A 23,553-nucleotide genomic window follows, 5' to 3' on the forward strand; every position below is an offset into this window, starting at 1 on the left:
GCGAATGCTACTTGCCACTTGTCAGCCCAAGCCCAGGTATTAAATGTGTTGTAAAGCCATCGTTTGAGTTTATGAACAGTAACTTCCCTTGTAGTAATACATTCAACATGTTTACCTCAGTCTCAGCTGCAGTTAAAATTTTCATTCGTTAAAACAAAATCACTTCAGAAAATATTACAGTAATTCATTTACAAGTTTGTTATGTGACTAATTAAACACTGGAACTGGGGGAGAAAAACTGAGCACAAAGCTGTGACAAAAATAGAGCTCCTTGCCAAAATAATTTCCTCATTTTTGGGCTCAAGAGGGTTTCCTGCTCTCTCTTCCCAAAGAAAATAACAGAAAGACATTTATATTAGTGCCAAGTCAAAAGCTTATACAAGGATCAAAGCTTGGTTTGGGCCACACTGCAGCACTGTGAGCAATTCTGGGCATCACACTTTAGGAAGGATGTATTGGCCTTTGGGGGAGTGAAGTTTAGATTTACCAGAGTGCTACCTGGACTCCAAATGTTAAGCTGCGAGGGAAGATGAAACTAACTAAGGTTGCAGTCGGTGGAATTTAGTAGGTTAATGGATGACCTGATCAAAAATTTCAAACGATTCAGGGGCATAAACCAGATCGATTGGGAGAAATTATCCTGCAAGTTGGGAAGACAAGAACTCGGGCGACAGTCAAAAGATTAGAAGCAGGTGTTTCAGGAGTGAAATGAGGAAACATTTCTTCACGCGCAGGGTGGGAGAAGTTTGGAGGTTTCCTCTGCAAATGGTAGTTGATGCGAGGTCGATTGGTAATTCTGAAACTGAGATCAATAGTTTTATATTAGCCAAAGGCAGCGAGAGATATGGGGCTGAGCCACATCTCTGAAGCTGGGTCACAGATCAGCCAGGATCTTACTGAATATGGTGGAACTGGTTCATGGGGCTAAAAGGCCTCCTCCTGTTCCTGTGTCACATTACAAACAGAAAGGACATTTTTATTAACACTGGCTCAATGGGAACATAGGAACATAACAGCCTGGCAAAGCTTACACTACAAAAAAACCAAGAGCAGAATTTTACTCTCCCCTGTCGGCGGGTTTTGCCTGTAAAATTCCCCAGATGGTCATCTCACCACCCCCCAGCCCACCCTGATCTGTCCACAATTTTACAGATGAACGAGGGAGGTCTAGGCTGACCAGCTCACCCTTGTCTCAAATGAAGCCCTTAAGTGGGCAAATGATGACCATTTAAGGGCCGTTACCAGCCTGGCCTCAATTTTTAGGCAGGTGGGAGGTGTTCAGGAGCAGAGGGGAAGCCCAGAAAGTCACCCTGTCCAGACCTCCAGTGGGAACAGGGGGAGGGGGAGGGGCACCTCCTCAACGGCCTCCTTTCCACATCGGGTGCCTGCCCCCACCCACCGACAAGGTCTCCCCCTGCACTCCTCCCATGGGTGCTTAGTCTCCCATTGCCTCTTCATCAAGACCCCCACTTCCCTCTCCTCACACCTCACCTCCCCACCCCACCATGAGACCAGCCTGGTCCTGGACTCTGGGACTTAGGATCTGGGGACTGCTTGTCAGTCCTAGACCTGGCTGCTGCACTACTGGCACTGCTGGGACTACTGAGCTGCAGCTCTCTGAGGCAGGACGTCCTCCAGTGTGAGGGGCAGAGCACTCCTTGGAGGATTAAATGGCTGCAGGGCAGCCGTATCCCTGCCGACTCTTCGGGGCAGGGTGGGAAACCCCGCCATCAAAAAATCCTGCTCTAAGATATCTCTCCTGGGCTGTCCATTCAACTCCAGGAACAACTTCTACTTGATTAGTTTTCTCAGTTTTAGTACTAGGTTTTAGCATCTATTGTAGTCTCTTGTTTACCTAGTAATAGAATGCATCAATAGGCATGTTCAAATAGGCTTGAGACTTTGCAAAACCACTAATAAGTTCATACATTTTTATTAAATATGACCAAGCTGCATATTTTCACACTCCTGTGCTGACTCCATACTTTCAAAAGAGCGGAAAACTTCACTGAAGCTATCACAGTGTAAAACCAGAATTCTGCTTTCACTACTTTCTCAAAGATAACCAACAGCAACCTGGGCGCTTTAATTAGCAATCCAGAAAAACAGCAGCACATTGAAATGTTCTTACCTTGATGTGCTTTAATTTGAGGCAGTATACTCTGTAAAAGCACTAATGACTTTCTGTGATATTCTGCTTGCACGTCTATTAACTGGGAGGAAGAAACATGATTTTCAGTCAATAAAAGCACACAAGGAAACGAAACATCCCCTAGTTTGAGTTCACTGTATGTCACAATAATTGACAAACCACAATCCGAAGTTGAGAGGAATGAATTGGCTCAGAAACGTCAATGGGTTGGAAAGACAGACAGGGTTTACCTGCCCTTTGAGGGTGCCTCAGCAAGAAGGTGCCCCCACCTTGAAGCCACATCCGTGACCACCTCTATCAGTGGTGCTGCCAAGGCTGTCCAGACAATCAAGGCAATCAGCCCTCTGATTGGGCCAGCAGCTCTGAGAGGTGGGCTGCCGCCCTTAGCTGAACAGCATTCCCAGCAACAGCCTCTTAATTGGCTGGTAATTGGTAAAATTGTCCCCGGGGTCCGACCATCCACTCATGTGGCCTTGGAACCTGCTTTCGATGCTGGCAGCAGGACTTCCTATCTTCTGGTAAAATCCAGCCCATAGAACAGAAGGAGGCCATTCACCCCATCGAGTCCATGCCAACTCTCTGTAGAGCAATCCAGGCTGTACCATTTCCCCACTCTATCCCTGTCGCTCTGCGAGTTTAATTCTCTCAAGGGCCCATCCAATTTCCTTTCGAAATCATTCATCATCTCAGCTTTTACCATCCTCGTAGGCAGTGAATTCCAGGCCACTACCCCTCACTATATAAACTTGCCTCATATCCTCCTCCATCTCTTGCCCAAAACTTGATCTCTGCGTCCCCTAATCCAGGTACATTCAACTGATGGGAACAACTTTTCTTTGTTTACCTTATCTAAACCTGTCATATCGAATCTCCCCTGAATTTCATTTGCTCCAAGGAGTACAGTCCCTCATTCTAATATATTATACATGAATGTTTTTTGGAACATGTTCGACAAACTTCATTATATCAAACAGATGTAGCATGTGGGAAGCACGGCCCTGAACAAATGCTTCATCTGAATTTCTAATCCATTTATCTTAATCCAAAATCCAAAATCCTTTGCAGACCATATAGCCAAATATCCTAAAATGTGATTATAAAGGTTATGTGAAATTTGGCAGTAGATGAAATACATTTGACACTTGGGCCATAAAAATTGAATTTTAGGCAGCCATTTGAGCTTGAATCATGAATTCAGCCCATTGGGAATGAATAGAAGGGTCTTGGTCCAAATAATTTCTACTAATGGGAGCAAATGGGAAGTGATTTGGGTACACTGGGATTCTGGTTACTTGGAATGAAGGAAAGTGCCTTTGATACAACGCTATACTATATACTGCAAAGTGAAAGGAAGTTCTATTATATAATGTTACAAGCGCTAGACTTTGTAAGATGGTTATTTTTTAAACTGTCTCCTTTAATACAAGGTAAAAGAGAGTAATTTAGAGAGGGGAATGTGACCTCCAATGGAGTCTGCAAGCAGACAAGCCCCTGTGACCTTACACTAAATCTACTCAGAGAACTGCGACCTGCTCATTATAGAGACAGAAATTCAAATCAAAACTTATTGAAAGTAAGGTACAGGTTGGTAAGGTTCACCTGGACATAAAGGAGAGGCAGCTGGCCTTGCACTCAGTGCCTGATTGAGAGACCCAGCATTGGGAAAGCGGTGCTGCTGAATGCAGAAGAGCTGCTGGCCTCTGACTGGCCATCAGATCTCAAAGAGCTGGCCTGTCAAGTGCCTGAGAGGCGCCAGGCGCAGTGGGCCTTCTTGGAAAGAAGCCACGGAGGACTCTGGCTGGCTCTCCAGCCAGCAGCTGAGGCCCTCGACACCTGCACAAGATTTCATCCACAGGCCTGAGTCAGTCAGACAGAGAGGTTTGGGGGAAGAAGACCCACAGCAGGTGCTGCTTTGCCAGGCAGACCAAACAGGACTGTTTTTGGGTTAACCACTAAACAGGGCGCTGGCGAGGGTGGATTCCCGGTTTGAAGAAATGAGCCTTGGGGAGAGTTAAGACCAAGGAGTCGCCAGAGTGTGCCTTGCTACTTAAAGTACATTCGATTATGCTCAGGAGATTGAGTGAAGGGAACTTTGCTCGAAAGGACACAGGAAAATTCACCCGGGTGGGGCAGGGAGAAGAGACCCTGTTAAAGCTGGGAGGAGCTCGGGATTTTAAACACAATACATTCCTACTGAGAGTGTGATGTAATGTATAAATGTGGTGTGAGGGTTTCGGTTGTGTGGAGAACTTAATGGGGAAAGTACCTTTTCTGCAGTTTAGTGCATTGGTTACCCAATAAGTAATGTCTAGTCAATGTTAATTTTAGTTTAAGTAAAAATCTCAAGATATGTAATCTTCTCATGTGATTGGTGGGTAAGTATCAGAGAATGAAGAGAAGCATCCATCGAAATTCCATACTTAGGTTGGATTGTACTGCCTGGTCTTTACTAAATGAATAGTAACAGTGGATTAAAATGTAATATATTTTGCAAATAATTATGTGTAAAATCAAAAGTGTGAATTTGTCAGAAGTTCACTGGGTACAGATACAAATAGCTTTTGCGGTCCCCACAAAAGATAAGAAAAGTTGGTGTCCAAATCAATATTCTGGGCCAATGAAGTTGTAAGCATTAGTTTCCAATGCCCGACTATCGGAAGACATGGAGCAGCTGAATTTGCTCAAATGGTATTAGGTTATTTTCTTATTTTGAAAGGTCATTCTGGAATCAAAGACATTATTAGTAATTAGAAGAAGATTTTACTAGTGCGTAATAATCTCTTTGAAGAACTTAAGGAAAAAATGGCAGGTGACAAGAGAATCAAATAGAATTAATCAAAATTTAAATTTATCCATTGACTATTCCAGAAACAAGAAAGTAGTCAGAAAATGGAAAGATGATGCCCAGAATAACGAGTGAAGTGTTGACAGATATTTACCAAGCTGTACGATCAGAGCTCCTGCCTAGAAAGGTAAGAGGTTCTCTCTTCTCCTTCATAACATCAAAGTCATGCTTAACTAAAATCCAAAAAGTGCTATCTTTCTCAGACTATTAAGTTAGTTCTGCATGTGATTATAAGGCAGCGATGTCATCAAGAAGCGCCCATCATGTCAAGCCACAAGATGCTTGAGCATGATCATCTGAACCCCAAGTTAAGGGTGCAGCCTAAACTTAAGTCAGACTACTTAATACAAACATACGAACATACAAATTGGGAGCAGGAGTAGGCCACTCGGCCCCTCGAACCTGCTCCGCTATTCAATAAGATCATGGCTGATCTGATTATGGTCTCAACTCCACATTCCCACCTACTCCCAATAACCTTTGACTCCCTTGTTAGTCAAGAATCTATCTACTTCAGCCTTAAAAATATTCAATGATCCTGCCTCCACCACTCTCTGGGGAAGACTTCCACTGACCCATGAACCTCTGACAGAGAAAATATCTGTTCATTTCTGTCTTAAATGGGAGACCCCTTATTTTAAAAATGTGTCCTCTAGCTCTGGTCTCTCCCACAAGGGGAAACCTCCTTTCAGCATCCACTCTGTCAAGTCCCCTCGGCATCTTTTATGTTTCATTAAGATCACCTCTCGTTCTTCTAAACTCCAATGGAGACAGGCCCAACCTGCTCAACCTTTCCTCATAAGATAACTCCTTCATCCCTACTATCAGAGTGACCTTCTCTGAACTGCTTCTAATGCATTTATATCCTTTCTTAATTAAGGAGACCAAAACTGTATGCAGTACACTTAATATCATAAATCCAAACATTACAGAGTTCACAGGGTGGTTACATTTAGTATTGGGTCCATTCTGCTTTTGCTGCCTGCTATATGGATGGGCAATACCATCTGTTTTGCTGATATGCAGTGGTGATCACACTATGAGATTAATGACTACAATGAAGTCAGTGTAAATCTTTGCAGTTAAAAAATTGTTAGGGATTAATGTATGTAAAGGTTTAGATACAAAGACTAACAATCATGCAAGATGGTAGAGATAAAACCTTTTGAAGTCATTTAGGAGACAAATGCAGCAATTGTAATTTCTCTAGATAAATAAGCAGTGACTTCCCTTGCCTAGATCTGCCGTGTCATTTTACCTTGTGAAAAAGTCTTAATCTCACTGTGCCTAACAGACAGAAACCATCTAATCTCTAATAATACACTAATGCGCTTTTATCTGAGTACCAAAGACACACAAAGGGCTTTCTCACAAACAGAAGACCATCTGGAACACAGAGACAAAGGTGAGATATTCGGTTTGTTTGGAGAGGTGTCTGATCCCCCTGAGAAATGCTAGTATGAAGTTCAGGCTACTGCATTTCCACTGCTGGCCCCGAAGTGATAATCCATTGGACATCATTAACTCTTCACTGAACTGAATTACCTTCAAGTGAAACTGACATTCTTCACACAAATAAAATGAATAAAAGTAAAACATTTAAATTTGTAACAACATTTTCTCAAGTACCCAGTGTTCTGTTTGATGGGGTAATTCGATCCCAAGCTGATCAAATGCAGCTTTCCAGTCAATTCACTGACGAGACTGATGCCGATCAGTTTTAAGTTTTAACATTTGTTCTGATTTGTATTTCAGTAATCCTTATATTTCTATTGTACTCACTGTCTGAAAATAATTTGCATAGTCTATTTCTTTGGCCACAAAACTGTACATGTCCGCTGCCAGCTGATCCTGCATTTGACAGAAAAATGGAAATACGTTAGTGTCTTACACAACAATTAAGATATTGTAGATTAGATTTGGCTTGTTTTTGGAATGATAGTGAATTATACTATGAGTCATTTTTTTAGAAAGTGTGGGTGTTTTATTAATAACGTCGTCACCTCTTGTTTAATATGCTTTTATATCCCAACCAAGATACTGCATCCTAAATAGAGATATCAGGGGTTTATATCACTGATCTTTTATTTTAAATAATGATTAAATGTAGCTGATCCGGAGGAATATTCCCAATTGCTTGCTCGTTCTCCGCAATTGGTTTCGTTTCCAGAACAGGATGTCACTAGGCAACAGAAAAGAGGACAGCTGGCTACATTGTTATGAAAGCAATCATCTTTGGCCCCGTTATTGAATTGGTAGCTGGTGTGTAACCCTGGTGTGTAGCTCTAACTAAAAGATATTGGAAATAAGACTGCAAGTGTGCTGTTTCAATATTAGACTTATTCTCTCTCTCCATTTAATGTCACCGCAAATGACCAAAGGTTGGCCAGTCTGAACACATTTCTATCAAAATACTATAGCACTGAGATGCAGTCAGTACTTGTATAATTAGTTTAATATTGATATATCTAGGAATCTTGAAGATTAACTAAAGGGTATTTTCAATAAAACACATAAATCCTGGCGTATTACACAAGCATATTTTATCTCCTCATCTTCAGGCTGGTGAGGTGTTGCCCACCTGTGTTCCTCAGCCTTTGATAAGCTTATTCCTATTTTTTAGGGGGTTACAACTTGCACTGCACAGCAACAGGCAAGGCTCTTGCAAATACCACCACCTTCTGCAGTCAGAGTAGACCGAGCAGAAAGAATGGAATCATCGTGCATCTTGGGGTATGGACTTATAATTCTAAACACCCTGAGGGTGTATTTGATATGTAAAAGATTCAGATTCAGGGGTTCACATAAGCCTTAATGACAGTAAAAGACTCTTCACCGTGACATTCCTCACAACGCAATAAGTTCTCAGCAATACAAAAACAGAATTACCTGGAAAAACTCAGCAGGTCTGGCAGCATCGGTGGAGAAGAAAACAGTCGATGTTTCGAGTCCTCACGACCCTTCAACCCTTCTCTGTTGAAGGGTCGCGAGGACTCAAAACGGCGACTCTTTTCTTCTCCACCGATGCTGCCAGACCTGCTGAGTTTTTCCAGGTAATTCTGTTTTTGTTTTGGATTTCCAGCATCCACAGTAGTTTTTTTGTTTTTGGTTTTTTTGTTTTTTTGTTTTCAGTTCTCAGCAATGTTTGAGTCTGAAAACTAATGAGGTTATTTCTACACTAAAGCTACTCTTTAGTACTGTTATGAGAGGATTATATTTTTATCTATTAATTGAATGTATTGATACAGGATAAACCAGTTAAGCTCAAAATCTAGTTACAGTGGGTTCTTGACCAATGGTGGCTAACAAAGACAAAACAGTACAGGGGCCAAACTAGACACAACATGGTACACACGAGAAACTTCAACACTTCTAACTTTGCTGTTACCTCTTTGGATCTTGGAGGTGGCTCTTGGGCATAAATGAATGAGGAACAACTTGTATGAAATTGCCAATATCTGCTTGTGAGTGAAAGAAATCTTTCTATGTTGTTCATTTTTTTACTTGGCAGCAGACTATCTTGCAAACTTTTTTTTTGTTTACCAATCAACTTTTAATGATTAGGTAACACTTGTCTCCCTTCAATGGACAGTTGACATCATTTGAGTTTATCAAAGGATATTTAATTTCATAGAATTATATAAATGACAACACAGAGGAGGGTATCCAACTAATTTGATGTTCTTGCACTACAATGAAATAGAACTCTACTCGCCAAACTTTGTAATATTTGTAGTTTTAATAGCAATTGACTGAACACTGTGCGCTATCTCATTGTAATCAGAGTGAGGCAGAATTACTGTAACTGATCCTGTCATTACTGATTTACATATATCTGAGATTTTAAAAATTCTATCCTTCCTACAACTTAACTTCATATGTGGATAGGACTGGACAGTATTAAGAGTTCTTGATATTGTTTGGTAAAATCTGTGCCAGACTCACTTTTCTACTATCACCACAAGAATGCTTCAGTTTTAGGTATACTTTTCATTGTGAAAAGGATTACCTTCACTCCTATTGTTGGTAATATCAGATACTCATGAAGATTTACTCATGAAGTGACTTACTGACATCTTTAAATGCTCATAACTTTATTACCTTATGTACACAATAATACCTCAGTTAAACCCTCTTCCCAGGGTTGATCCTGTTAGAGCACTGACTGATCTGCAGTCATTAAACCTAACCTCTTCTGGTCATATGACACAGGGCCGATACAAAAAGACTCAATGGCAGAAAATAAAAGCCAACGTTGAACGGGAAAGCTAATATGGCTGACAATACCATAGAATTGGAAAACATTATTGCGAACATGCTCAAATTTATAATATTTCAAAGATTTAGATGTTGGAGCACTCAGTCATACTTTTCAGTTTAGGACATCAACCCAAATCCTTCAGTTGTGTCAGAGCGCTGGAATATACTCCTCGATTTAATTTGACCCAGATAGTGATAACTCGTAGAAAAATTTTATACACGTTAGCTCAATTGTACAATACAGGCCTTTGGTGATGTAAACAATCTATTTTGATATATTTTACCCTGGTCACTATCCAATGAAAGCAGATACATATATTTGCCAGTAAGGGTAGCAATGCATTGGGTTATGATGGTCTGCATAGTCGAACTGCCAACCAACACTCACTATTTATACTTATGCAAAGGGTGAGGTTCTGGAGCACTGCCCACGCCTTGCAGCGACTTGTGAAATGTGACTAGTGTAGAATTTGTGTAAAGTGCTCAAGTTTGTTGCACTGTTGCCTCAACCCCTGCATATGGGTAAGTACACAAATGTATAATACTCCAATAATGGCCAGTACCCTGCAGATCTCCACCCGATTCGCTGCTTCCTCCATTTCTTCCCTGAGTGCGTCAGCCTTGGCGCCAGATGACTGCAGATTGCTCGACAGCCCTGATGACTTTGAAGATTGTTGCCACCTGATTAGAGAAGAGAAGAGGCTGTGAGCAAAATGTTTCAAATGGGTGAAACAAATTGTAGGCAGGCCTTGAAGACATTTTATTTCAGTTATAGCGAAATGTAGAACTCATTGATGAAAATCCATAAGAACATAAGAAAATAATGAAAACCAATATTGGCTATTTTGTTCATCAGTTTCTTACTGACTTCACATATAGAATTCTCCCTGATACTTTTCGCTCTACACATGATATCTGTCCAAACACAACGTAAGGTGTTATTGGCAGCCAGTATATCCTCTGTAGTTAATGCATGATAACATCCATACTAATGGGCTGCAACTTATCACTTTAGGTATATTGATTCATAACCCAGTTTACTATTGGTATATATGTGTTTAAAATAGCACAGCACCATCAACATTTACAAATGGTTTCCAACCAGACATCCCAATCACATGTGACCCTTACAAAATGTTGTCTTATTGCGTACTTTGTCACAGTAAATATATTTCACTCCAAGTTACCTTCCTTGGTAATTATACTCCTTCTAAATAAATTCAATTCTTTTAATTCAGTTTCTTCAGGAAACTTCCCATTGGTTGGGTGCTGAGTGACAAATGAGAGTCATCCTGTGACAGTTTGACTGATATTCCCCACCCCAGTTGATACTGTTATGACACGGCTGATGGTAAATGCTGAGTTGTTGAAATCCCAAAGGGAAACTTGAAACAACTGCCACAACTTGTTTTGCAATTTGTATAAATTTCGAGATGCGTGTCCTGAATTCAATAGTAATAAGACGACCAAGTCTTATAGGTTTTCACAAAACTAGATTAAACATTTATTAATAAGAGAAGTTACTTTAACACATACATAGATCTACAAATTACTACCATGATAATTTCTAAATCCCCTAATCAATCTAATTTCCAGTTATACTTTTGTTAAGGCAACAGCAAGACACATAGATTTTAAAAGACCCAGGCAAAGAAATATGATACCCTAAACAAGTCAACTTTCAAGTCAGTTTTCTCAACTTCAGCCCTTTGAAGACAGTAGCTTGAAGGATAGATGCTGAAGGCTTTTCACACACTTATAAGATCTTAAAAATGCCTTCCATTACACATATTTTTCTCTTTGAATGCAAATACCCATTGTTTCACTATGTCTTTGGACTTTATCTCCCTGATAATAAAACCCTCTCATAGCACTAAGTTTTACCAGTAATCTTTGGGAAAAATAACGCACCATTTCTAAACTCTACCTGGTAGGTGACACATTTCACTCCTCCTTTGAAAACAATCTGGTCTGGTTTATTTATAAATGCAAATGTTCCCTTGACACCCATGTTTCTAAACTTCCCCATGTTTATCTAATTAGCATTTCAAACCTAATGTCTCTTCTTAGATCAAAGCACCCAGACTAGCTGCCTCTAATTCAATTAAATCTCACACGCACAGACACATATAGACACATCCCACTATTACTCTATTTTACAATAAATTCCAATAACATTATGAGGATTATTATATCTTCTTGACAGTGAGCAGGACTGCAGAGGACAGGAGATCCAGCGACAGTTTGACTGATATCTCCCACCCCAGTTGGTATGCAGAGTGCGGAGGACAGGAGCCTCCTCTTTACACTCTCTCCTGAGCTGGAGAATCCAATCCCACCATGGGAGCTGCAGGCCCTGGAAGTGGTCCTCCACTCATTGGTGTCAAATCTCTAAACTCTGTGTCACCATTGTGGCAGATGCGCAAGCAATTTGTGATATGTTGTTCAATGTGAGGAAACTTTAAACTCAGAGAGGACAATGTCCTGACTCACTACACCGTTCAATCTCCAGCTTCTGTTTTACTGGGCAGGAAACAAGCTAGCTAATGAACATTATCATTCTAGCAAACACCCTGAGCTACAGTTTGTTCATATTTCAGTCGCATTTTCCATGTTTGAAGTTGATTTATTTGATGCAGTGATCGCATCAAGAGGAGACCCTGAATTTGATGCTACCAGTGTGGATAAATAAGCAGGAATGATTGACATATTCCACACACTACAGAATAATACGGTTTTCAAAAGAATCGTAAGCAATAACACAGACATCATAAATTAAATAGTCAAGTAATTCATTGAGACTATATTGTATAAAGAACAAGAGTGGGAATGGAAGATATCCAGAAGTCTTTTCCACAATAAAGCTTTGGAAAATATTGGATGGAATCTTGTTGGGGTGTTGGGGTCTCGCCTGCCGACTATTGAGCCAGTGAGAGACCTGCAGTGCCTCTTTTTGGGAAGGCTCCTCAAACCAATCAGGCAGTGGCAAGGCCAGAGGCGGACCACCTCCTGGAATCAAGACCCCGGGGTGGAAGACTCGCCTACCGAGAGCTGCTGGCCAATCAGAGGCCGTGGCTGTTACTGGAAGGACAGGCGCTGGAGTCCTGGGATCGTGGAGTGACCCAAGCCACAGGTAAATAATGCGGTGGGGGTTTCGCGGGGTGGGGGGCTGTGGGGAGAGGCATTTAGGAGGGGTGGGCAGCAAAGGCAGAAGATGTCTCTCAGCGGGCCCCCCCCCTTCCCAATGTCCTCTGAGTGCCTTTGATCGAGGGACACCCCCCCTCAAACCACCACACTCCCACCCAAGGGGATAAACTGGCCACAGTTTGAGCTGCCGTGTCCACCACATGGTGACACGCCCGCCTGCAGCTGGGTTAATACCAGCCGAGGTGGGGAGGGCCCAAAAGCAGTCGTTAATTGGCCTCTTAAAGGCCTCAATTGGCAGCGGGCAGGAAGGTCGACCATGGGCCTTCTCACCGAACTTAATTCTGGCGGAGACGGGGAGGCAGTGCGGTTCTGGTTGGCCACCATCCCGCTAGTTAAAAGCGCTTCCGAGTGTGTCACCAGAGAGAGGAGAAGATTCCGCCCCATTCCGCAAAAACTGAAGCTTTAACTGTTTACAAATTTCATTCAAATGTTAAAAAAATTCTCTTGACCATTCTTTTAAACAAAAATTACTCGCAGGACCCCCCTGGCACTGTTTACAGGGTGTAAGATTTTCTTTACACTGCTGTTCAACTCCCACCCGAAAATGGCAACAGGAATTGGCCCTGTGGAAATTAAATTGAAAATCTAAGTTTGCATTTAATTCCGATTTGGCCGGTAATGTCCCCAGCCCCGTCTTTCCTGGACAGTGTGCACCAAACCCAATTGAAATGGCAATAAACATTTAACTAGCTTCCGTGGTTCACAGAATGGTTCCAGTTCCTTCCTGTTATCTAACCACTCCATGGTTGAAAGCAGAAAGTGTGGGTATTAGGAGGAAAAGGGGGTGGGGGGGTTCAGGTTAAGTTGTGATGTTCTGCATAATCAAACAGCCTCGAATCACTCACTGCCCAGGGTGAAACAAAAATAATAGCTGCACAGGAAGTTAAAGAGCCATTAGGGCTGCCAGTCTCTGCAGCCAGACTTCTAGCCAAGAAAGTAATTTTTTCACAACATAAGTTGTATCACATGTTTTTGAAATACTGTAATAATGGGCCAGATACAGAGTCCGATTGGCCAAGAAATGTCCTGTTTTTTGCAGCTAGAGGATGTGCCAGTGTGACCTGCAAAGATTTCAAGTATTCTCGTTCCATGTGGGTCACTTAGAATCAGAAATTTTCATATGTAAACCATTTGATGTCAGTTTGCTGCTGATTTGATGAATCTTGATGCAAACCTATAGCTTCCATTTGACTGAAAAAGCACCAAAATAATCAATCAGTTTTACAAAACGGACCAGCCCGGGCACACGTTTTGACCAGTTGCCTCCTTTAGTTTATTCAAGTGCATTTAGGTGACCTTGACCTTCCTGTAAGGGGTCTCCTTGTTTCAGGGTCTACCACAGATTATTATTCTGCAGCAGTTGGTGCTGTAATAATGTCATTGAAGATATTAAAAAAAAAGCTCAGGGGAAAAGTCATATCGGACTCGAGACGTTAACTCTGTTTCTCTCTCTCTCTCCACAGAGGCTGACAGAGCTGCTGAGTTTTTCCAGCACTTTCTGCTTTTGTATTAAAAAAAATTCTCTGTGGTTCTTTCAGCTGGAAGTGAAAAAACATTTTAATTGATCAGTTCATTAAGAGCAGTGACTGAAATATTTGCTGTTTGTTGCAAGATTTTTCAACATGTACAGCAAGGGGGGAATGAGAATTTGGGTCTCAGCACAATAAAAATCCTGCAAGTTACCAAACGGGATGATGACAGCTGGTGAGATGAGGTGGTCACTGCCTCCCTGTGGCTGTGAGGATGTGCCTGCGCCGAAAACTGGAGTCAAAATATCTTATTACGGATAAACTCCGAAATCTGCAGCGAGTTCCCACCCTGTCCAGAAGCAGCTGATTGGTGACTATCTGGTGTCCTCCTCAACTGACACTCGGTTAAAATCATTGTGTGGGCACTGGGAGAGTTTTACCAAAGTAGAATGGTGGGGGGAGCCCGGCTAACAGGAGATATTATGATCGAAGGCTACAGTGCCAATGATCTTACTGAGCTAGCAATCATCCTGAGGCTGAGGCCTATTCAGAGAACCTGAATTCAAATCCCACTATGGCAGTTAAAGAACTTGAATTGCAACTTAAAGAATGCAGAAATAAAAAACTGGTATCAGTAAGAGTGACCGTGAAACTTGTGGTTGTCACAAAAAGACTTGGTTCACTGACGTCTTTTGGGAAAGAAAAATCTCTGTCCTTATACAGCTTGGCCTAAATGCAACTGCAGCTCCACACCAATTTGGTTGACTCAAATCTCTCCTAACTGACCTCTAAAGTGCATGATCTAACAAGCCTTCCTCTCAAGAGCAACGAGTGATGGGCAATAGATGCCAGCCTTGCCAGCGATGGCTGTTCCCTGAGAATGAAGACATTTGCATGCTTATTGACTTTACCCAACTAATTTATTTGCCAGAGGGAAAAAAAAGTAGAAAAACATCCCAAGAATGTAAAATCCCACGAAATCTTCTCCTGATGTAATACAGCAAAACTCCGAACGGTAAGATCAACCTTATAACCAACATTACCAAACCCTGATCCAACTGATATTCCCATCATCCAAACACTAAAGGAATCTGAAAGCTTTTACATACCAGCTCAGTCATGGCTCAGTTGGTAGTGTCCCCACCCCTGAGTCAGCAGGTTGTAGGTTTAAGTCCCACTCCAGGACTTGTCAGTACTCCGCTGCAGTACTGAGGGAGTACTGCACTGTCAGAAGTGCATTTTATCTTTTAGATAAAATGTTAAACTGTAGCCCTATCTGCCTTCTTGGTGGACAAAGAAGAGCAGGGGAGTCATCTCTGGTGAGTTGGCCAATACTTATCGTTCAATCAACATCACAAGAAACAGATTATCAGGTCATTATCACTGTGTTGTTTGTGTGAGCTTACTGTGTGCAAATTGGCTTCCACATTTCTTGTATACAACTATGACTACACTTCAAAAAGTACTTAATTGGCTGCAAAGCACTTTGGGACACCTGGTGATGGTGAACGGCGCTATATAAATGCCCGCCTTTCTTCTCTCCACCTCTGTTTGCAATTTTCTTTAGACATTGAACATTGTGTTTAGCCAACAGTTTTCTGAAAATAATTTATAAGCAAATTAACTACTGAAAATGAAAGTGCACTTCACAAATCTACTAGTGGAGAAGTGAATTCAAATCTTTTACTATCACTTAAGCGCATTCAATGTACATTTATGTCTCTAAGTACTGTGAGCACCATTTAAATGAATTAATTAGCCTAAATGCCTCCTGCCATTTTAATGATAGGCAAGCTCGCTTGCTTCTGAGTTCGAAGATTGTTGCTTCAAGTCCCACTCAAATAGAGATTGGCATTGCAGTGCAGTAAGCACTGTCCTGGGGAGTGACAGCGGTCAAATGAAAAGTTAAACCGTGGCCCTATCCACCTCATCAGGTGGACATTAAAGGTTCTGCGGCACGTTTTGAAGAACTGGAGCTTCACCCAAAATCTTAGTCAACCTTCTTCACTCAACCCCCCACCATCACAAAAGGATTAACCGCACATTTATTTCATTAGTTTCTGCGGGACCTTGCTCTGTGCAAAATGGCTGCTGCGCTTGTTGACATAGCAACAGTGACTGTCCCTTAAACTAATTAATTAAATGTGAAGTACTTTGTAACATCCTGAAAGGCATAATCGGGCATTTATATAAATACAAACTCTCTCTTGATGACCTACATCATGTCTCCATTAAATCTGATCTCCAGTGAAACTAGATATACGGTAAATCTGAGCACTCAACATTCTTTAATTCAGTTTGTTTTGAATGAGTGGATATTGAAATTTGCACTCAATCATTGGAAGATGGCCTTACTAATGTGTTCTATTTTGAAATATTCCTTAGAATAAAAGCTTCAGGCTCTTTTCAAGGAGTGTTCATCCACTATTATGTTCCATACAATCCTGGGTCAAAGCATTCCTTCAAATTCCATCTGACATCCTTGGTTCATCTCATTTCATTTGTCTAGATCCATTTGAATCTTATTAATTTTCTCTGTATTTATTTCCTAACCACATACCTTGGTGTCATCAACAAATATGACAACATTATGGCTATTATTGTATAAATGTAATAACAATATTGCACTTGATCCAAACCATTGCACTATCTTGGGACATTTTTGCATTATATAAAAGGAAAATGTTTCCCTATGGGCAAAGCTTTGTCTATTTATCATTACATTAGTACTTTGCATTTGACAGGAGCGGGTGCGGGTGGGCGCATAGCTGATCGCCGCCCACGATTGGCTGCGCGCTGCCATTTTACATGGGCGGGCCAATTAAGGCCCGCCTAGCGTGACGTGCACCCAGAAGCGCTGTGCGCTCCCTGTGTGGGCGGGGGGAGTAGGTTGAGCCCGTGGATGAGGTTTGATGATAAATGTGAAGGCCGCCTGGGCTCTTCGCCTGCCCGACAACCTTAAGGTTGGACGGGCAGCTCCGTTAATTAGCTTAATTGATGTTTAAATGGCCTTAATAGGCCTTTGACAGTTCGGCGGGCGCGCAGACGACTCCGGTCCATGCCCACCGAACTCAAGATCTGAATGATGCGCGGTGACGTCGGGACACACACCTGGCGTTACCGCGCGTTATTTTATGCGTCAGCAAGCGGGCCCATCCCCCACTCGCCAACCCGAAAATTCTGGCCATGGTGATTTTAATCCTGATGCTCATGACTTGATCGACTGCAATAAATTTCATAACTTGCTAAAGTGGGGATTCAAATTCACATTCTCTGGGCTGGCCCAATAGCATAAATACAAGTGCTAAGATTTCAAAGATCAATGTAACCTTAACAAATGCAGTGCAACAAATCAACAACAAACTGATTATACATTAAAAAGTACATTATGCAGAGAAGACCCTCGTTTGCTAAACATGAACTTCACCTCAACAAAATGAGATAATAATAACACGTAAACATTCGACTGAATCTCACAGGAGATCACTCCGGCCCTAACATGTCACCATCCTTGTGTCTTGGTGGCAACAACATGCAAGAAACTAAATGCAATATCATCACAAATAATTGCACGTAATGTTAAGTCAGAATTGTAATAAAATGGTGCCCACAGTCTCTCTGTAAAGCAACAACTGTGACTTCATGGCCAGAACATCAGCTTTGGCAAATCTCTTTAGTGAAACATGGCCTAGTGGATAGAGTTTACATAGTGGATAGAGTTTACATCAGCACAACTGACATATTGGGCAGGGCATTGTCATTATTGTCCAAGTAGACTCCTGCCAACTCCTTTCCAAAATGATCACATATTAGTGACAGCTACATTATTCTCAAACTATTTTTAATGGAACATTTTCAAGGACAATTTTGCACAACACCTAGTGAATATTTTCAATGGACTGTTTTGTTTTAAATGGCTTATATTTTGAGTCTAGGTTTTGGTGTTTCAAACATCCTTTTTCAGCTCTCTGAATGAAGGCAAGTCGGACCCATATCGCCACAACATCCACCTCAAGTAGGGCAAGGAAGCAAGTCCCAAATCCACCCCAGCCAAAACAGGGATCAAACCCCATGCTGTTGGCACCAATCTGATCCACAATGGCCATCCAGCTCCCCCAAGGGGCCCATGTTGCTGTGGCAACATGCACTTGTACACACATGTTGTAGTCCAGAGCTATGAATAGTTATGGTGGAGGCTCCAATTTTCTTCTTGTGACATGGGTGACCACTTTTACCCCTGGCATTGGCATGTGTCCCTGGCATTGGTGCGTGTCAGAAGTTTTACAGGTTGATAATCAACCTGATTGGCTGTGTTATAAACACATCTTCCTCAGCCATCACATCCTAGAGTGGGATTTGAACCCAGAGCTTCTGGCTCTGAGGCAACGACACTACCCACTGCACCACAAGGTCTCCCTCTTTGAGCCTTAACAGCTTCCATTACATGTTACTCCTTGCAAGCAGCAGCATTTTGTTATTTCCAAAGAACACTCGTTTTCAGCTTTCACTGGTGCTACACAGAACCTATAGCAGCAACAGAGGATGCAGTCCATAGTGAAAAGTTATAAATCCCTTAATTAATAGTGAAATCTATGAAAATCATGGTACTTCTTCCTCATCAGGAATGTAAGTAATTAAAATATTCTCTGCTGGTTATATGATTTCCCAGTCATCAACCTCAAATTATTTCTGTATTAGCTTGTAAATAATTATGTCAGTTAATTCCACAGTGGGAATATCGCTGGGTAGGATTTTAATTGCCAAGGAGAGGCAGGTTCTAGGGGGGGCGAGGGGTTAAAACCCCCAAAAATGGCATTGGGATGGAAACCCAACATGATCCTGCCAGTTCTGGGTTTACAGACGAGTGGAAAACCCCCATGGAGCTGTTGGGTAAGTAATTAAAATATTCAAAGCGGAAACAAGTGCACAAGTTAACCTATGGTCCGGGCTTTAACTGCGCTTGGGTTTCCTGAGTTATGTGGAGATCACCAGGGTCAAATTAGCAAAATAACAGCGCAATGTGCTTCATCACTGAGACTGACAGACTTTCAGACAATTCCGGGGGCGAGGGGAGGGGTGGGGGTGGGGGACAGTGGGGAGGGGGCTGAGGGTCTGGAGGGGGCCCTGCTGACAAGGCCATAGGAGCGGGGAGCAGACTGAGGAGGCTGTGGGAGGAACATGGGGTTTTCCCACTGGTCCTCTTCAGAGCTGCCCGGACTCCTCCCTCCCCTCGGGCGTGTATAGGGCCTGACTGCGCAGACTCAGGCCTAAGGCTGCTGCTGCCGGAGCTAATGCTGGACAACCATGCCCCAAGTTGGGCCTGAACGCCACCACCACCACCCCCCTGGGACCCCCCCGCCCCCCACCCCCCACCAGGTGGCCACCACCCCCCTAGGGACCCCCCCCCAGCCGGACCGCCCAAGCTTCCAAAGCCGGACAACTCTGAGAGGGGGGGTGCCGGCCGATGCTGCTGCTCCCTTGTTGCTGAGTGGGCCTATGTCTGTGAACACAGCAACACAGTGCGTGTGCCGACACAGGAGACGTGGGCACAAAGAAATCAGGGCAAAGGGCATCCCGGGAAGCCCGGTCCCAGAACACAGGATGGAAAGCCAAATTCCAGGGCAGTCCCGGAAGATCTGGGATGGCTGGTCACCCCGATGCTGACAATCGCAGCCTCTGTCCCCGTACAGCATGTAGCCTCACGCTGCCAGCAGCTGTCACAGTCCCTGTGAGTTGTGGGCCCCCCCCCACCACCCAGTTCTCCACCTATCCCCCTTCTCTCACCCTTCACAAGCTTCACCTCATTTCAGTCCATCAGATCCCCCAGTAGGGTGTCCAGATAAAGGTTCGAGGCCCAGGGACAATCCTCCCTGCTCCCCTCTCCATTCCTGTCTTTTCTGAAGCCTCAGGGTTCAAAATACAGATCAGCCAATCTGCTGGGGTCCCTTTAACTATAAATCCTTCCTCTGTCATGGAGAAGAGGGAAGAGGGCTTGTGGGGGAGGGGAGTGGGGTTGACAGCGAGGGCAGTGAGGTGGTGGTTTTCAGCAGGCTCCCCACCCCTTCCCAATGCCAGGTCACTCAGTCAGGCACTGGGTGTCTTTGATTGAGGGACCCCCCCTCCTTGGGCCTGTAAGGAACCCTGCATTAGGTTTACCTGCCCTGCTCTCTGCATGACGAGGGCCCCACTCACCATTGGGTTAACACTGATTGGTGACTGAAAGCTGGTCAGAGGCCTTCCTGCCCAGACTCAGTCAGGCTGGAGTTCCCACCCACCACCCTCCCACCCAATTAAATGCAGCCCCACCACCAAGCTCACCATGGGGGAGGGCATTAAATTAAACACACGCACATATTCACGCACACATTCACATACACACTTACACACTCTCAGGCACATGCACACGCATGTACAAATACACGCACACACAGACTCACATGCAGACTTCGATGACACTTTCCCCCAATATTCAGTGTGAGCTTTACTGTAATAATGTGAGACTTTGTACTTGCTACTTTCAGTTTTTGCAGTTGGTGGTTTTCCAATCTCTTGGATCTGCTTCGGAGTTGCATTTTTAAAAGTGGTTGGTCAGAATTGAGACCTACTGCAAATTGAATCTTCTACCCTGTCACAAAACGATTGGTTTAGTTGGGTTCTAATGATTGAATTAATCGATATTATCTCTGGTGATTTATGATGGGTAATAACGGACGTTGGCAATTATCCTGTCTCAAAAATATTCCTCATCGAGTGTGACTGCCAATTGGAAATTCTATTCCGTCACTTGTTTTCATGAGCAATGGTTGTTTTACACAGAGATAAAAACAAAAAAACTACTGCGGATGCTGGAAATCCAATTGCAGGTAATTCTGTGGTTGTTTTACACAGCCGGGTGACACGCTTATCAAAGGTACCTTCGGTGGTGAGATGCAAATTATTTGACACAATTCCCAAGAAAGGGAAGAAGGAAGTCCCCCTGGTTGCTGTGTGTAACTATATCATTAACATGTTTGTGGATGTTTGCTGAGTTTGATATTTCTAGCAAAATTATAAACATTTATATTTAGAAAGACTGAACAGAGACTGAGGATTGAATACTATAGGGCTGGGGTGTGGGGGGATGGAGGTGTTGGCTTTAAGGCTGCGAAGGGGTTCGGAAGAAAGGGGGTTTCTGTCTTAGTGAGGGGTGGGGGGGGCAGCATTCCCTAATCTGCAAAGGGCAGCCCCTGAAGATCGAACCCCCCGTCCTTCCCGCCCTTTAAGGAAGCGAGTTGAAAAATTGCCCACTCTTGCCCGGCTGCCCACACCAAACATTTTATGGTGCGGGCGGCAGATTATTAGAGTCAATTAGCTCGGTAACGAGCTTAATTAACCCTGGACAGCCTATTTAATTATGGTAGGGAGGCTGCTGATTTCAGCGCCTGCCCACTGCCCCCATGTTATGGGGGTTAGCTCAGGGGTGGGTGGGAACACGGTGAGCTTTGCTGCCCAATCTTACATAAGGGAGGCCACTAGACTCTCAATGAAAAGAGAGTTGAATACGTTTCACTCTCTCTTGCCAAAGTGAAGCAGGCAGAGTGAGCATGTGGCTTCAGGAGGATTGCAGGGGAGAGTGCCATTCATTGAACCCACGTTGTTTTACGGGTCCCACGTGCCAACTTTGGGATGTACCTCAACTGAAAGGGATTCCGCTCCCTCAGTGTCCGGCTGGTGTGCAACCATAGGTGGGAGAGGAGGAACAGGAATGAGGAAGCAATCATCACATTGCCTTTCTGACAGGGCTGACCATGACTTACTCATCCAATACCACCAAACACAAGCCCAATTCCCAATTCCCCAACAGCCCCATACCTTTCCTCCTCTTTCTTACTGAGACCTTCACCTGGTCATATTGCATTCAAACATCAATGAATCACCTTTGTGCATTCGCTCAGTGCCTATGTTCCAGGTGCCTTTGCCTGACCTGGTGCTCCTATAGTACCAGCCCAGTGGCTGCAGCATGCCTGGTGGAAGGCTGATTATCATTGGCGGAGACGGCAGATAGCCTCGCACTGTGACCCGCAAAGGCCCAGCTTCAGACTGTACCCGCTTGGCGTGGGAGGCTGGCTGACAGGAAACATCAAGGACAGAGTTGGGAGGGGGAACACTGTCGTTCTGAGAGGAAGGACAGTAAGTATGTACTTCACAGAGTCACTGCCACTTCTCCAAGATAGTGCCTCAGGAATCCTAGTAATCTTTTGGAGCACAGATTGCTGGATTACTGGGACACCCGGAAGTCCCTATGAACATTGGCACCTGTAACCATGATGGCAGCTCTCTGAGCTTGGGTAACAGCAAGTAGAGTTTGCATGGGAGCATTCTGAGGCTGCAAAACAGCGAGTTCAACTTGCATTACAGCAGGTTAAACTTCCACCACAACACCCAGCTGTTGGCTGGCTTCTGTTTGTGCTGCAATGGCAGCTGAGACATTGGCTATCAGATGCTGCATTATGGTTGGGTCCACAAGTTGCTAATGGAGTTGGCCTCCACTTGTACACTGGAAAGGATAAACTCCAAATTCTAAGCAAAATTCTGTGCCAAGTTGGTGCTAGAGTCCTCCATAATCCATGACATTGTCCACAGGCCTCTGAACAGCTCTGCCAATTCACCAGGGATTTCATTGCGCATGGCCATCAGTCGTGTTTATTGTTGCAGTCCACCCCAACAAAGTCCTCATTTGAGTCCTCTGCAGCAGAACACGTGTGTAAACTCACCCCCAGCAAGCTGGCACCTGGGCTGGCATTGACTCCTGCCCTGGTTGTAGGCCACTCAAGCCAAGTGTCTCACTATGTGCAGATCCTGCCTCTAAGCTATCTTCTAAAGTACTCTCAATGTCAGAATCTAAGCTGGTGACTGTGAGTGACGGTGTTTCGTGTTCATCACTGTCTTCCCCCTCTTCCACCGCTGCCTGGTCAAATGGCTGTTCTTGATTATCAGAAAGGAGGAAGGCACAAGGGTCTAGTTGTGCTGAGGGGAGATAGGGAATTGGGGTATGAGAAGGATACCATCAACTTTGACGGCCTCAGCGATGGCCAATCAAATGATGGTGATCACCAGATCCTCTATAGGGGTAAGGACATTAACAATGTCTATTCCCTGCCAGTCAGCTCCTGCTGCCTCTGGTTTTGTGCCAACTTGCCCTGCAAGAGAGAGGGAAGTGTGTCGGTAAGTGCAATTGGTTGGGTAATACGGCTGTCATGGTTGAATATCTGGCACAATGGCAAGCTGGGTATGTGGGGTTTGCAGCAGCGCTAATTGTGTGAGGGTGAGTTGAATCTATCATGGTTTGGAATGAGATCCGATTGGTAGAGATTGTTGGTAGGTTAATGCTAGGGGTGTAATGCATTGAGCAGTATGTGAGGTTAGTGATGCCGTTGGTAGGATATGGAATTTGAAAATACATTCACTGACCTTGACATCCATGTGAGGTCATTGAACTCTTTATAGCGCTACATCCAGGTCCTCAGGGCTGGACCCTTGGCATTGGCTGCCACTGCTACCGGATCCTTCACTACATCTGTCTGGGAGGACATCCTCATCCCTTCTGGATGGATCACATCTTTCCTTCCTTCTACCTCCTC

The 23,553-nt window shown here is 43.7% G+C and overlaps 1 protein-coding gene across 11 annotated transcripts in view; it reads right to left on the bottom strand.

Annotated features, from left to right (window-relative positions):
- The window catches only part of LOC144699607 (rho GTPase-activating protein 44), a 342,828-nt gene that overhangs the window by 67,031 nt on the left and 252,244 nt on the right, over positions 1 to 23,553 (bottom strand). For all 11 annotated transcript variants that reach the window (XR_013580574.1, XR_013580573.1, XM_078570670.1 and 8 more), the window contains exons 7-9: positions 9,821 to 9,938; positions 6,780 to 6,848; positions 2,132 to 2,213 (exon numbers count right to left, since the gene is read on the bottom strand). Coding sequence is in view for 9 of the 11 variants with exons in the window: in XM_078570670.1 (XP_078426796.1) it covers positions 2,132 to 2,213; positions 6,780 to 6,848; positions 9,821 to 9,938 (269 nt within the window). In the remaining 2 variants the exon portion in view is untranslated. The remainder of the gene's footprint in view (positions 1 to 2,131; positions 2,214 to 6,779; positions 6,849 to 9,820; positions 9,939 to 23,553) is intronic.

The sequence above is a fragment of the Cetorhinus maximus genome, chromosome 24 (genome assembly GCF_964194155.1).
Source record: "Cetorhinus maximus chromosome 24, sCetMax3.hap1.1, whole genome shotgun sequence".
Taxonomy (NCBI): Eukaryota; Metazoa; Chordata; class Chondrichthyes; order Lamniformes; family Cetorhinidae; genus Cetorhinus; species Cetorhinus maximus.